The 14,342-nt window shown below is 38.1% G+C and overlaps 1 protein-coding gene across 4 annotated transcripts in view; it reads left to right on the top strand.

The window, feature by feature from the left end:
• The window catches only part of Tbl1xr1 (TBL1X/Y related 1), a 140,697-nt gene that overhangs the window by 119,278 nt on the left and 7,077 nt on the right, over positions 1 to 14,342 (top strand). For all 4 annotated transcript variants that reach the window (XM_050125738.1, XM_050125736.1, XM_050125739.1 and 1 more), the window contains 5 exons: positions 390 to 450; positions 5,048 to 5,169; positions 5,309 to 5,383; positions 7,508 to 7,635; positions 8,236 to 8,401. In XM_050125738.1, coding sequence (XP_049981695.1) covers positions 390 to 450; positions 5,048 to 5,169; positions 5,309 to 5,383; positions 7,508 to 7,635; positions 8,236 to 8,401 — 552 coding nt within the window. The remainder of the gene's footprint in view (positions 1 to 389; positions 451 to 5,047; positions 5,170 to 5,308; positions 5,384 to 7,507; positions 7,636 to 8,235; positions 8,402 to 14,342) is intronic.

Here is a 14,342-nt window from a genome sequence, read left to right as displayed (position 1 = left end):
TTTTTTTCTTTTTTGTACATGTACATGTACATGTCCTTGAAGAAGGAGAAATGTTTCAGTATTTCGAACTAGGTCGTTTCACTGTAACCTAATAAGTTCAAAGCCGTAAATCTATTAAGCAGCTTAGCATAGTGTCAGATAGTTGGTTGATAAACAATAACTGTTATTGGCAATAAGTTGGTGAAAAATCACAGAAAGTTAAACCGCATCTTGATCATTTCCCCTGACCTGGGTGCAGATCACCGTGTGCTGTGAGGAATAAAAATATTGAAGTGAAGTTCACTCTAAAGTTACCTTCTGCTTTAATAGAGCTGGGTATCTATCTGTTCTTGCATTTGCACTCTTTAACATCAGAGAAACTAAGTTTTTTTTTCCCCCTTTATTCTCAGACTACCATTATTTGGGATGCACACACTGGTGAAGCCAAGCAGCAGTTCCCTTTCCATTCAGGTAAATCTTGACAATACACGGGGAAGGAAGCTGGAGTGTTGGCCTCAGTGGAATCCATTCGGGACTGAGTGTCAGCCAGCACTCTTGGTACCAGTCCTCAGGAGTCCCGAGTGCTGTGCTTAGGGGCAGTGCTGTAGAGTTGAGCGTGTACATTCTTCACTTGATCAGCTCTCAATCACTTCACCTTATGAGCCTCATTTTCACTGTATATAAATGAGGGTTCTTTTTATGTGTGTTTATTGATTGGTTTTTTGAGGCAGGGTTTTCTCTGTAGCTTTGGAGCCTGCCCTGAAACTAGCTCTGTAGACCAGGGTAGCCTCAGCTCACAGAGATCCACCTGCCTCTCTCTGCCTCCTGAGTGCTCAGATTAAAGGCATGTGCCACCACTGCCCGTAAATAAGGGCTCTTGATAGTTGTTTATTGTGAGGATAGGAAAAACGGCTTATGTGGCGATAAATTCAGCTCTGTCTAGGGGACATGTTCTGTGTTTGTGCACTGAAACATAGGCTTCCTCAGTGACTTTTGCAGGCTTCTTCCTGCGTGGTGCAGTCTGAGCATGCAGTTCACTGCCATCAGTTCCTTCATCTTGGAACCCCTGTGCCTGTTCTCACTGACTAGTTTGTTATTTGAGAAGTGAGGGAAAAACAAAATTTTGCTGTATATTCCAGGCTGGCTTCAAATAATCTTCATTCTTCGGCCTCCAGAGTTCTGGGTTATAGGTGTGTACCTATTTGTTTCGATTCTTAGTGAATTTCTTGATTTCAGTAGCTGAGTAGTGTTGACTTCAGCAAGATTGCATGAGGCCAGTCAAAGCAGGAGTTTACCATTACCTGATAACAGTTGCTGCTTGGAGATTTGTGCTCTGAGGTTCTACACTGGAAGCTGAGCAGGTGGCTGCTCTTACAAAGAGCTAAAATTGCAGCTGTGACCAAACAAACCAACTAGAAGCAAAATGACTTCAGTATGATCTGAGTAGAGTGGTTTGCAGACATTGTGTTAAGCACCAAACATTCCATCAGAGCTTACCACACAAATATATGTTTATACAGCACCCCCTGTTTACCTCTTCTGCTTCTGTTTCACCTTGGGTTCTAGTCCTTCCCCTCTGTCTCTGGGTAGTCTCATTTTCTCATACTTCCTGGGAGTGATACAAAGTTGGGGTCGGGGAGTGTGCATGCTTAGCCACAGTGTAATGAATTCTACCCATTTGAGGTGTTCCTCAGTATATCCTCTCAGACTTCCAACCTAAGCTAACTGAAGGGGTAGAATTAAGCCTCTGTCCTTTTGTTCCTGCCTCGTGTATGCATGTGCACATGGGAGTTATGAGATCCTGGGCTAAGGGATATAATGCCCTTTAGACAGGAATCAAAACATAAGGAACAAGAACCTGAGAGGGGCCGGGATGAAGAGGGATGATGGAGGAACTGAAGGTTTTCAAAATATGAAGTTTATACTTTAACAAAGTTCTGGTGAGAAATAGCTGACATATAATGAACTGGAAGTATTTGCCTTGCAATTTTTACCAATGTAAACACCATGGAAATCATTACACTGAAGATATGGGTATATTCGTTAGCATCAGGCTTTTCTCCTGCTTCTGTGATGTCATTCTTCAGACAATCACATTTGGTCATAAATTTTAAAAGTATTGAAAAACTCTGAGCACCGTTGGCTGAGATATTTAAAATAAGTGAATTACATCTCAGTAAGGCCATTAAAAATGCCAGTGAGTTGTCAAAGAATAAATTTTAAAAATACTAGTAAAAAATAAATGTGCCTTTTTTCCCATAGGTTTATTCTTTACAAAAATTCTGCAATCATTTGGATTAACAAAAATTAATTAGAATTGAAGAGAGAATGTTTCATTTTAACTTTAAAACTTGTAAAAGTGTAGAATAAAAGTATTCCAGGAAAATTACTTAATTTTTCTTAGCCTCCTCTACATGTATAAAATATGGCCATAATAATAGACTTTCCCGTGGGTTTGTTTTGGATTAGGAACTTACTCTTTCTTGGCCCTTCTTAGGAATGCCTATTCCCTAGTGTCTCTGGGTAGTCTGGGTCTATGGGGTTTCAGAGCCAGGCACATTGCAGGCACTTGCATCTCAGCACTCAATTTAACATTCCTAGCTGAATTTCTTAGTTATTAGTGTAGCACGATTAATAAAAACCCAGAGACAGAAATTGGAGTTTAACCTAAAGGTCAAAAAAAATCAAAGCAACCAGCCCCTGGCTCTCACCTTTATCTCAGTCCAAAATGGCCATTCTGCCTCCAGGACTCTCAGAATGAATAAGTGTGAGAGCTGTCTCCTCCCGTCTTATATTCCTCTCTAGTGCTGGGATTAAAGGTGTTCACCACCACTGCCCAGTTTCTACGGCAACTAATGTGACTACTGGGATTAAAGGTGTGTGTGACCACTGCCTTATCTGTAAAACTGATCAGTGTGGCTATTTTATTCTCAGAACTTCAGGCAAGCTTTATTTATTAAAACACAAATGAAATATTACTACATTAGGATCCTCATTTCAGACTGAGGTAGTAGTAAGAGCCAGTGGCTGGCTGTTTTGCTTTTTTGACCTTCAGGTTGAGCTCTAATTTCCATCTGGGTTTTTATTAATCGTGCTACAATACAGTTTGTTTTTTTCCCTGAACCGAAGTATGTCTGTCTTAGTGCAGATTAATATTTGTTGGCCTTCTCTCATGTCTGAAGCCCACTCGGGCTCTCATAGGTCGTGTCAGATATTTACCCTTCTTTGTACTTTTTTTTTTGTATAATTATCTATTTTCTAAAAATCATTAAAAATTCCAGCCTCTTCTTCCTACATTATTTCCTACTTCTTAATCTTAGAATTATTTTTTTATAAAAGAAGTAAATTTAAATAGCTTTTTACAGAATAATATTTCAAGTTAATATTGAAGTATTTACTGAATCAAGCTTTTGGCAGGAAGATAGTCTATACTTGGATTCAAGACAGGAACTGCAGCAGAAGAAAGTCATTGTAGCAGTGTCAGAAAGAGAGACCATTAGGAACAGTGAGGTCACCCAGAGAGGAGCAACTGCAGGAAAGAGACTGCAGAGCAGTGGAAGGTGCTACCAGTCCAGTGGGAATCTGAACCACTGAGAAGAGGCTACCCAGTAACAGCAGGCAGGGGCCATGAGAAACCCAGGCTGAGCCAGGGGCAACAGCAATGTGTCTCCTACTAGCCTTGGGCTCCTGACCCCCTCTTCTTCTCTGAAACCCGTGCAGCACTAGGGAGCACAGGAACTGGAGGGTAACTTGTGAGAGTGAACCTGAGGGCAGACTGAAGAGAACAGGACTGCTGGCATACCAGCAATCACATGCTGCCGACCAGGGTGGCCACAGTCGCTGGATGGTGCAGGTTCCACCCCCTGGAAGTCACATTTAGCCAAGTGTGAAAATGAAGTAAGAGATGGGATTAGGAAATTTCTGTGAAATGCAAATGGAGAAATATCCTTCACCTTTCTGTTTCTTCTTGTCTCTAAGTGGGGTTGACAGACTAGCAAGGTTCAGAAAGTATTTTTTTCTAGTTTGGCAGACCATAGGAATTGTATCATAACTGAGGCTAAGTCTAAATGTCCTCTTATTTCCCCTGTGAAAACTCCTTCAGTACAGCCGCCTAGTGTGTGAAGACAGTGTTCCCTGTGTGTTCACAATTAAGCCAGTTACTGCTACACTTGCCTTGATCTGTGAAACTAATAACAGAGCTATTGCTGCTTGTCTTGGGGAAAGAAAAGAAATCTATAATCGTTTCTAAGCTGAAATTAGGCTGCATACTAAATCCTTGTCAATTTTGGAACTTAGTGATTTTAAATTTAACAATTTTAAGATTCACTTGATTTTTCTTAGAAGGGAATTTTGCAAGAATTATTTAAAAGAAAATATATTTGCTAATTATCTGCAGTGTCCTTGCTTGGGTAGAACAGTTAACAGTGGGAGTGGCTCTGGTGCATCGTTTCTCTGAGCTATAGCATTCTTCCGAAAAGCAGCGTCTTTGTGGTCCTGGCACCATCTCCAAATACTAAGTGACATTTAGAAGTGGGTGTTACCCCAGGGTACAATAGTGGTAGAACCAAAGCTTCCTTCCATCACACGTGCACAGGCTTGACTTTTATTGTTATACAAATGAGAAGCCAAGACTTAGTGCTCCAGTGCAGTGTGAATTATTGGGCACCATGATCATATAGCTGAAAGTTACTGGTATTTTTGATACTTAGATAGCTTTATCTTTTTAAATTTTTTTCTTTGTATCATAAAAAATGTGAAATAGGGACTAAGAGATGGCACAGCAGTTAAGAGCATTGGTTGATCTTCCAGAAGACCTGTGTTCAATTCCCAAATATGACAGTTCACAATCGTTTATAACTCTGCTTCTAGGGTATCTGACATCTTTACACAAACATGCATGTAGGCAAAACACCAGTGTACATTAAAAATGAAAAAATAAATATATAAAAAAAGTATAAAGAAAAAATATTTACTGCCTAGAACTCTTAATGTCTAGCCATGATTCAGAGCTCTCCTCCTACATGACAGTCATGTGCACAATGCAAGCTTAACCTCTGCCCCTTTCCAGCCCCAGCACTGGATGTCGACTGGCAGAGCAACAACACCTTCGCGTCTTGTAGCACAGATATGTGCATTCATGTCTGCAAATTGGGACAAGACAGACCTGTCAAAACATTCCAGGGACACACGGTAAGAAGTCTGTTCCTTCGTGTAAAATGGTTATTTTTAGCAAATAATATTTCAGAATCATTCTTGAGTACGCATATTAAATATCAAATAACAACCTGTTCTATAAAATGAAAATATAAATATTTACTACTGTTTTTAGAATGAAGTAAACGCTATCAAATGGGACCCAACTGGCAATCTCCTGGCCTCGTGTTCAGATGACATGACCTTGAAGGTAATTCAGGTAGTGGGTGCTTTAGGGTGAAGGTGTTTCATGATGTGTGGCTGGGCATTTTAAGGAGTTTTTGTTTTTGTTTTTTTGTTTTTTTGTTTTTTTTTTTTTTTGAGTCAAGGTCTTGCTGTGTAGCTCTGGTTGTTCTGGAACTCAGTTATATAGACTAAGCTTATCTTAAACTCAAAGAGTCTGCCTCCTGAATACTACCATATCTGGCTTAAGACTTTTTAAAATGTCATTTTGATATGTAAAACCTAAATTAAAGCTTTTTAATTGTTAATTTTTCCCCCTGAAATACTTATATACTTGAATATAGTAAACTCTATTGAAAGAATGACTGTATAGGTGTACCATGCTGCTGTATTTGTTACCGTTCTCATTGGTAAGAAGGTAATAGGGACATACATTAATCTATAAGAGACTTATGAAAATTATATATCATGGCGGCTGGGACTTTGTATTCACTGCTGTCTTCAAACTGGATAGCGAGGAAAGCCGATGTCGTAGTTACTTTCTATTGCTGTGCTATGACACCATGAAGAAAGCAGCTTATGGAAGAGTTTGTTGGGCTTTACAGTTTCAGATGCTGAGTCCTTGACCATTATGGCATGGAGCATAGAGTCAGGCAGCATGGAGTCAGGCAGCATAGCACTGGCTTCTATCAACAACCATTACACCCAGAACTAAATGGAAATGGTGTGCATTTTTTAAATTAAATAGTCCACCCCTAGTGATACACATCATCCAACAGGGTCACACTTCCTAATCCTTCCCAAATAGTCTCACCAACTGGGCAAATAATACTTAGCCAAATACCTGATTTCTCCATGACCCAATCAAGTTGAGACAGAGCATTAACCATCAAAGAACACAGTGTGATGTGACTAAAAGTGAAACTTAATACCTTTCGTACCGAATTGTGAGGTAATGACTAGCTTAGTGCTAATCTCCAGAATGAATGTTGGTGCCTCCTCATGCCACACAGATCTCCTGAAATATTTTATTTTTAGTCTTGCAGTATCATTGACTATAGTGACAACCATTACAAATAGGATAGTCATGCAGAGAAAATCACTTCTTTTACTGTGTACAAGCTAAGTGTATTTTTCCCTCCCTTCATCTTGAGGATCAAATGGAGGACTTAGGTGTACTAAGAAAGCATGCCAGCGCTGTGCTGATCTTTATTTTGAGTCAGACTCTCAGTATGTAGCCCATACTGGTCTTGAATTCGAGTCTTCACATCTTACCAAGCACTGGGTATGAGCCTATACCACCACAATAGCTTAATTGTCTGTCTCCAAGTTTTCTTCTCATGCTCATGCATTAGAACTTCTACTATGGAGGAAAGCCAATATCCAGAGAAGCTCATGCCATGAATTGAGCTGCAAGTTAAAAAGCCTGTATTTAGATACCTCAGGTTCTAGATTGGATTTTTTCTTAACCTTACAAAGACGTTTGGGCCACAGAGGATTTCAGAGCAGAAATAGAATGGGTGGTGTGTAATGAGGAGTAGGTGATAGGGTGGTAAACCTCAAGAACAGAATCTAGATCAAGACAATGGCCAAAGTAGATAGGAAATGTAAATAGAGTTGTAAGGGGTATGTCAACCTTGCCAGTGCTGTTGAAAAGACCAAAGAGAACTGTAGAACTTTGAGGTCTGATTGCTTCCCTATGACTGTTTATCTAAGCTACAAAGCACTATGGTATTCTCTAGCTGTTTACTGCATTTCCAGAGTATGAATTCTAGTTGTTTTTGGTTGTGTGTATGTATGTGGTTTTGGAACTGAATCCAGGGCCTCACACAGTACTTAACCACTCACACAAGTGCTCTACCAGAGTTACTATAACCCTCATCCAAGGACTTTCTTAAATGTTAAGATTTGTGCATCTTATGGCTATTCAAAACAATCTTAGAAAAACTGCAGTTAATCAATTCAGCCTTCAGGTTTTACAATAAGGAGTATTGGTGAAGAATTTAACTTATGGAGTAATGTTAAATACATTTCAACTACTTTTAAGTTTGTTTGTAGTCATTCCCTTGATGACTCATTTTGTACTGGAAAGGTAATACTTTTAAATGTATCTGTTATATGGAAAAAATTACCAATTTTTTTCTCTTGGTAGATTTGGAGTATGAAGCAAGATAACTGTGTCCATGATTTGCAAGCACATAATAAAGAAATTTATACTATTAAATGGAGTCCAACAGGACCAGGGACAAATAATCCAAATGCCAATCTTATGCTAGCAAGGTAATATGTCTGTTTCACTTTTCCTATTGAGTCTCTCAAGAATAAAAATTTTGGGAAAATATGGCAGAAAACACGGAGTATATCTTGGGAGGAATATATTTCAATGGAAACCTTTAAACGTGGGATTTTTAGCATTATTAGTATTTCAGGCCTTAATGCCATTTTTCTTTCTTTTTTTTCTTTTTTAAATCTCTTAAATAAAACCCCACAAGTAGGCTTGTCTTGTCCTTGTAATCCAACACTTAGGCCAGTATGCCTAACATAGTAATCAACTTGGGCTCTATATTGAGACATACAGATCATTGGGGCATAGGATAATAATAAAATTGTTGTGTCGGCAGCTTTTTTTTTTAATTCAAGAGAGAGATGAATCCCAAAATACAGTCATTTGATATTCAGAGCCATGGACCAATAACTAGGACTGTTGGGAATACAGTGACTGGGCAAGAGCTGGGCCTTCAGCTTTTTCTTGTTTGTTTTCCAGTTTCTACAATACTTGGATTTTAACAGTATAATCTGATGGGCAGAATGTGGGAAGCTGGGGACAAGACTAAGAGAATATTTAGTTACTTATAAAATTATTTTCCCTTTCACTTTCAGTGCATCCTTTGATTCTACAGTTAGGTTATGGGACGTTGACCGAGGCATTTGTATCCATACTTTGACAAAACACCAAGAGCCTGTGTACAGTGTGGCTTTCAGCCCTGATGGCAGGTATCTGGCAAGTGGTTCTTTTGACAAATGTGTACACATCTGGAACACACAGGTACGTCCCAGTACTGTCAAACACACTTACTGAGTTAGAAGCATTTACCTACTTATATTTTGGTTATTCCTCATTTGACATCAATTTACTGCTTAGTTTTAAAAGCCTTCTTAAAATCAACAATGTATTTTTCAGTCAACAGTGATTGAACACTGCATTTTTTTTTGTGCAAATCAGAATTTAGAATTAGATCTCTTGTCTTGTTATTTTATTTTTGAGCAACATAGTGGATATGAGATAAGAAGTGTTGTAGTTGACATTTGTTGAGGTTAAAAGACAAGATTGCATGACTGAACCAGATTTAACACCCTGCTGCCTTTTCAGGGATGGGTACTGTAAAGAGCCTCCTTTCAAATAGAAGCCAGTGAGTGAGCTTTTGTGCACCATATACTGTGTCTTCTGTGTTCCCCAGGTCTTTGTTGGTGTCTGGCATACTAATATATTATTGACAACTCTTTTGATAGATTTCCACCATAGTTAACGACACAAATTACCTACTACAAACCATCACATTTGAGTAGTTTTCATTAAGTTCTACATCCTGTGGCTTAGGAAGGTCTACACTGAGGAGCTCAGGCCATCTCTGCCCTCATGCCCTAAAGTAACTGTTCTTAGCAGCTTCTTTCATCCTTACTGAGTTGCTCATTGCACAAAGCACCATGAGATTTCTCGGTCATACTCAGCAGAGGTCCGACTTCCAGACAGAGCATGGCATTTCAGTGGGGAATAGGGCTGAGTGTCTCCTTATATACCTGAGGGTGTAGGCTGACTTTTCTGAGCATTTTTAAAAATTCATTTTAATTTTACTTTGAAAACTAGCATTGGAACTAAGGACTTCATTATGGCACTTTCTATATACTTTGTTCTTGTTGAATTGTTTCCCAGTCCCCTCTCTGATCCTTCCACCCACCCCACAGCCTCCCGTTCCATCTTCACATCTCATGGGTTTTATTACCTGACCCCTCCCCCCCCGTTTATGATGTCACTAGATGATAATGAGTACTCCACCCACATAAGTACCCCTTGAAAGGAAACGTTATATTTATCTTTCTGAGTCTGGCATATTTTGCTTAGCAATAATTGCCATTTCAGCCATTTTCCTGTAAAATGTCATGGTTTTATTTTTTCTTTAAGTCTACATAAAATTTCATTCATAAATATGCATTCCTTTTCTCTGTTGATAAACACCTAGGCTGGTTTCATTTCTTGCTCATTTTGAATAGTACAGCAGTAAACATGGCTGTGCACGTGTCTCTGGCATGTTGAGGAATTCCTACAGGTGTGTACTTATGCCACACCTGCATGTGGTCCTGTCTTTGTGCTCTGGTTTCTGTAGGTACTGGACTGGTTTGCACACTTGCCAGCACGTTGACCCTTGTCTGCTTAATGACAGCCATTCTGACTAGGGAAGCTGGGAGTTTAAAGTGGTTTCAATGTACTTTTCTCTGATGCGAGGATGTTGAATACTTAGGAAACGTTTATTGGCCATGTCAGTTGCTTAGTTCCCGATTCGCTGGCAGGATGAGTCGCTTATTCAGTGCTTCACTTTTAAAAATATTTTCTCTCTATATTTTTCTAACTAAAGTATAGTTGGCACAACTTTTTTCCCGTTTCAATTTTCTTTCTCTACTCTGCTGAATATTTGCTTTGCTGTACAGAATTATTTCAGGTAATCTCCTCTATCAGTGCTTGGAGTTAATTCCCCTGTAGGGGAGGTTTCTTTTAGATCATGCTCTTTCCTTTTTCAACTGGATTGTTGGTGGTTTTTGTTTTTTGAGAGGTCTCACTTTGTAGTTAGGCTGGTCTTGAACTTGTCTTGCCTCTTCTTCCAAGTGCTGGGATTAGAAGCATGTTCCTGGATTTAAAATAAAAATATTCTATCTTGCCAGATGGTGGTGGCATACACTTTTAATACCAGTACTCGGGAGGCAGTTGTGGGTGGATCTCTGAGTTTGAGGCCAGCCTGGTCTACAAGAGCTAGTTCCAGGGCAGCCAGGGCTTTTAAAAAGAGAAAACCTGTCTCAATCAAACCATAAAATCAAAAAAGAAAGAAATATGTATCATATCTTAATATCTTACTAGATAATGTTGTGGAAGGATGCTTAAAAGAAATCCCACACTAGCTCAGAATTGAGAAATAGATGGTTATTTATTTAGGGGTAAACTTACAAATCAGAATCCTCTGCTTGAACGGAGAATAGAAACCGAATCCAGCAACTAGAAAGAGTCGATGCATGTTCTACATTGGCTTATACATTATAAGAGGCCATGCCCCATTGGGAGGATAACCACTGGCTAGCTGTAAGACTTCCTACAGCGCCTCCTCCTTTTGTTTAAATAAGAGTGTTCTAAGCCTAATACAAAATTATATACAATAAGAACAAATATATTCAATAATTATCCTATCCTAACTATAGTTTAAGTCTTGTATAAATAAATAACTTGGCCAAGTCATGAGAGGAAAGTAACTACAATTATCTAGTCTTCAACCCCATCAAAGATCTGAGAAGGGAAATAATATTACTTGAGTAAGCAGGAAATGCTGCTAGGAGCTATCCTGTCTCACTTCAACCAAGCCCTACGTTATTTAAATGCCATATCCTACAGCTCTTTGAAGTGGTTGAAGATTACCTATATATGCAGAGTATAATCTCTATTTAAAGAACCTGATTAGTTTAAGTATGACAAAAATAGATGACTTTTGGTTTATAATTCTTAATACCTATATAACTTAAAGACTAAGATTTCATATTAGAATATTATACAATAAACAGATATGCAACAAGTGAGGACAATGACCTCAGACTGCAAACAATGTATAAGTATCTTGATCAGAGGTAGAAATGTACATTGCAATATGATAAATGTATATCAATATATAAAAATGTTTTAAGCAGAGGTAGAAGCATGCATGCATACAGTATTCAGTGTAATTTAACTTTGTATCAGTATACAAGAATCTATACCAATGTAATTGCCTATAAATAATAACTCACAAGTATTCACTCTATTACTTTCTACTATTATTATTATTACTAGTGTGAGTAAGCTCATACTAATCTATTATCCCAATAATTTCCTCCTTTTTTTTCCCAAAGAGATCCTTGAGCTGACATAATTTTTTTCCCAACCCCCAACCCTATACCAATTATAATCAACACCTAAATGATGTCCCTGACCCTGAGGACAAACTTTGTTGGGAGAGGAGACGTTGTCTTCTAGAATTACTTCCAGCTGTCATGGGGACAATGTTCTTTTCTATGGGATCCTGTGAAAGTAAAATAATACTGTCTGGTATAATTGCAAATAGTCTCTGAGTATTTGGTAGGGTTTTTCTGCGCTTCCTATTTGGAGGTCTGGCCAGAACGTTGTAAAAAGAAAAAATGCATTTCAGGTAACCAAGTTGGACTATCTTGAGCAGCTGGTACTCAAAACAGGTCTTGTAGAAGCATTATCAGCATCATGACATCATATCAACCAGGTGGAGTTGTGCAGGAAAATTTATTTTTCATTGTAGAAAATTTAAATATTTATATAGACCTATACAGATGTATATATTCAATGAAAGGTACAATAGAGTCAAAAATAGATAGGAAGAAAAGTAAATTTTTTTCTAAATTCCTTTTTCTTTCTCATATCATGCTCCTGACATGAGACAGAAACTCTGAATTTTTATTTTAACAACATGCTTGGATTTAGAGAGGGACAGAGCCAGTGGCCAATTCCAAAACTAGCTCTATATATTCATAAATACATACATGCATACACACATATATAATGTCTTATCTGGATTCTTTTATTTTTCTTTATAAATATATACCAAACAAATTTTGTTATTATGAAATACCTGTTTAAAACCACCATTTTCAAATTTTTACTTTTGTGTTCCTAAGAGAGTACTGGTGAATACAGTTCAACTTCTAAAACCTGAACAATGATGCATGCCTGGGAGTGAACATAAACATGAATATGATTAACATAAATCTTCAGATTTACTTTATAAGGATATTTTGCTGTGTTTGTTGTATATATCTTTCTTCTAGTTCTCAAAAGGATTTCAACCAAATTGTTTTATTGACCCAGCTAAAGTATTTAACACCTGTCAGCACCAGTCATGAAGAGTTGTTAGCCAATACCATAGTAAATGTATATTCTGTGTGGTAAAACTGTATATAAATCGTATGATATACTACATATCTTTTAAAACTTGTGATTTGCACTAACAGTTTTTGGTTTATGATTATAGGAGTTCATTGAGGTCTAAAACAGTGGTTTGGTTCGTTTTGTTATTGACATGCAAATGAATCAAACTTTTTCTAATGCTTATGTGGGCAATATGTTAAAGTATTTTTGCATATCTATGTGTGTGCATGTTTGATTTTGTATACTCAGAAAGGAAACTCTGGGTTCATGAAGAATCCATACCATTTTGTACTTTGTATCTTCTGTATCCTGAATTCTCAGTTCACTAAACATTTTTGTGATTTGGTAAATATTTATTTATACATTTAGTTTCATGTTCTGTTTAGAGTAGAAACAATACAGCTCTGCTGTTCTTTTTTTGTAGTGAGGAGCGCAAGGAGCTATGTTCCCGCCCAGCTCCCGCACGGCTAGCCTTACACCAAAATAACAACACACAAATTGTATTCTTTTAAACACTGCCTGGCCAATTAGCTCTAGCCTCTTATGGGTTAACTCTCGCATCTTGACTAACCCATTTCTATTAATGAGTGTAGCACCACAAGGTGGTGTCTTACCAGGAAGGATCTTAAACCTGTGTCCATCTTTGAGAGGAGAGCTATAGCACCTGCGTCTCACTGCCTTCTTCCAGCATTCTATTCTGTCTTCCCTGCCTACATATGTTCTGACCTATCAGGCCAAGCAGTTTTCTTTATTCAATGAAACAACATTTAGATAGAAGACCCACCTACATCATTTTTTTGATTGTTGGCTACTTGGTCCTTATATGTTCTGGGTCTCTTCCATCCTGGGTATCATTGCGGTAGTCTTCCTTTCCACCTACTTCATGGAGAACTTGCTGTATCGCTCTTTCAAATGAGTGTTCAGATTAGTGTTTATATATGTGTGTGTGTGTGTGTTTATGTTACTGGGGTCTCTTTTTTTTTTCTTTTTTCCTACAATGTTTAAGCTTGATTTTGTTAGTGGTCCCTGTTGTAGTCTGTATGGTGTGAGGTCCAGAAAGAAAGTCATCTTTTCATGTGGCTAGGCAGTTGTCTTGGACTCATTCATTGTTTCCTGTTTTTACTATGTATACCAAATCTGTCAACCATGAACATGGTTGGCTGCTTGCTCCTTGCCTCATAGTCCAGAAGACTGAGCTAGGTCCCTAGGGGTCCCAGGTGAGCACCCTCTACAGTGAGCTGCATCTCTAGCCCCCAATTCTCTTTTGTGTCCTTGTACATAGCTGAATCCACAGTGCAGGCCTAACTACTCTCTATGGCATGTGTCTCTGTTCTTGGCACTTTAGTCTTCAGCATTTCCTAAATTAGATGTATTTCTGAATTTGTTTAACTACATTAAGTCTATGTATTACTTTGAATTCATTACCCATGAATACGTTATATCCATTTATCTGGCTTATTTCTTCAGTAAATTTTTATGATTGCTCTGATGTGTTTTGTGATTTTTACATTTGTATGAATGCTGTTTTTTTAAATACGTTTTCTTTTTGGTGTTTGCTTAATGCTTGGAAGATTTTTCCAATTGTAATCCATTGTGCCAAAATAATTTCAGTGAAATGTAACTTATTTAAGGTTATCTGACCAGCTGTCTGCTGTTGTGCTGTCCACTGTTGGAGTCCCTTTACCTTTTTAAACCTGAGTGTGAAATGACAGATGGCATCTGGTGGTGGGTGCAGACTCTGCTGTTGGTTATAGTTTGTCCCGTGAGCATCTTGTTCCAGCATACAGATAAGATAAAT

This window comes from Alexandromys fortis, unplaced genomic scaffold (assembly GCF_014885135.2).
Source record: "Alexandromys fortis isolate MF-2015 unplaced genomic scaffold, M_Fortis_MF-2015_v1.1 scaffold_184, whole genome shotgun sequence".
Taxonomy (NCBI): Eukaryota; Metazoa; Chordata; class Mammalia; order Rodentia; family Cricetidae; genus Alexandromys; species Alexandromys fortis.
The sequence above is the reverse complement of the archived record's forward strand: the minus strand, read 5'-3'. Positions and strand labels throughout refer to the sequence as shown.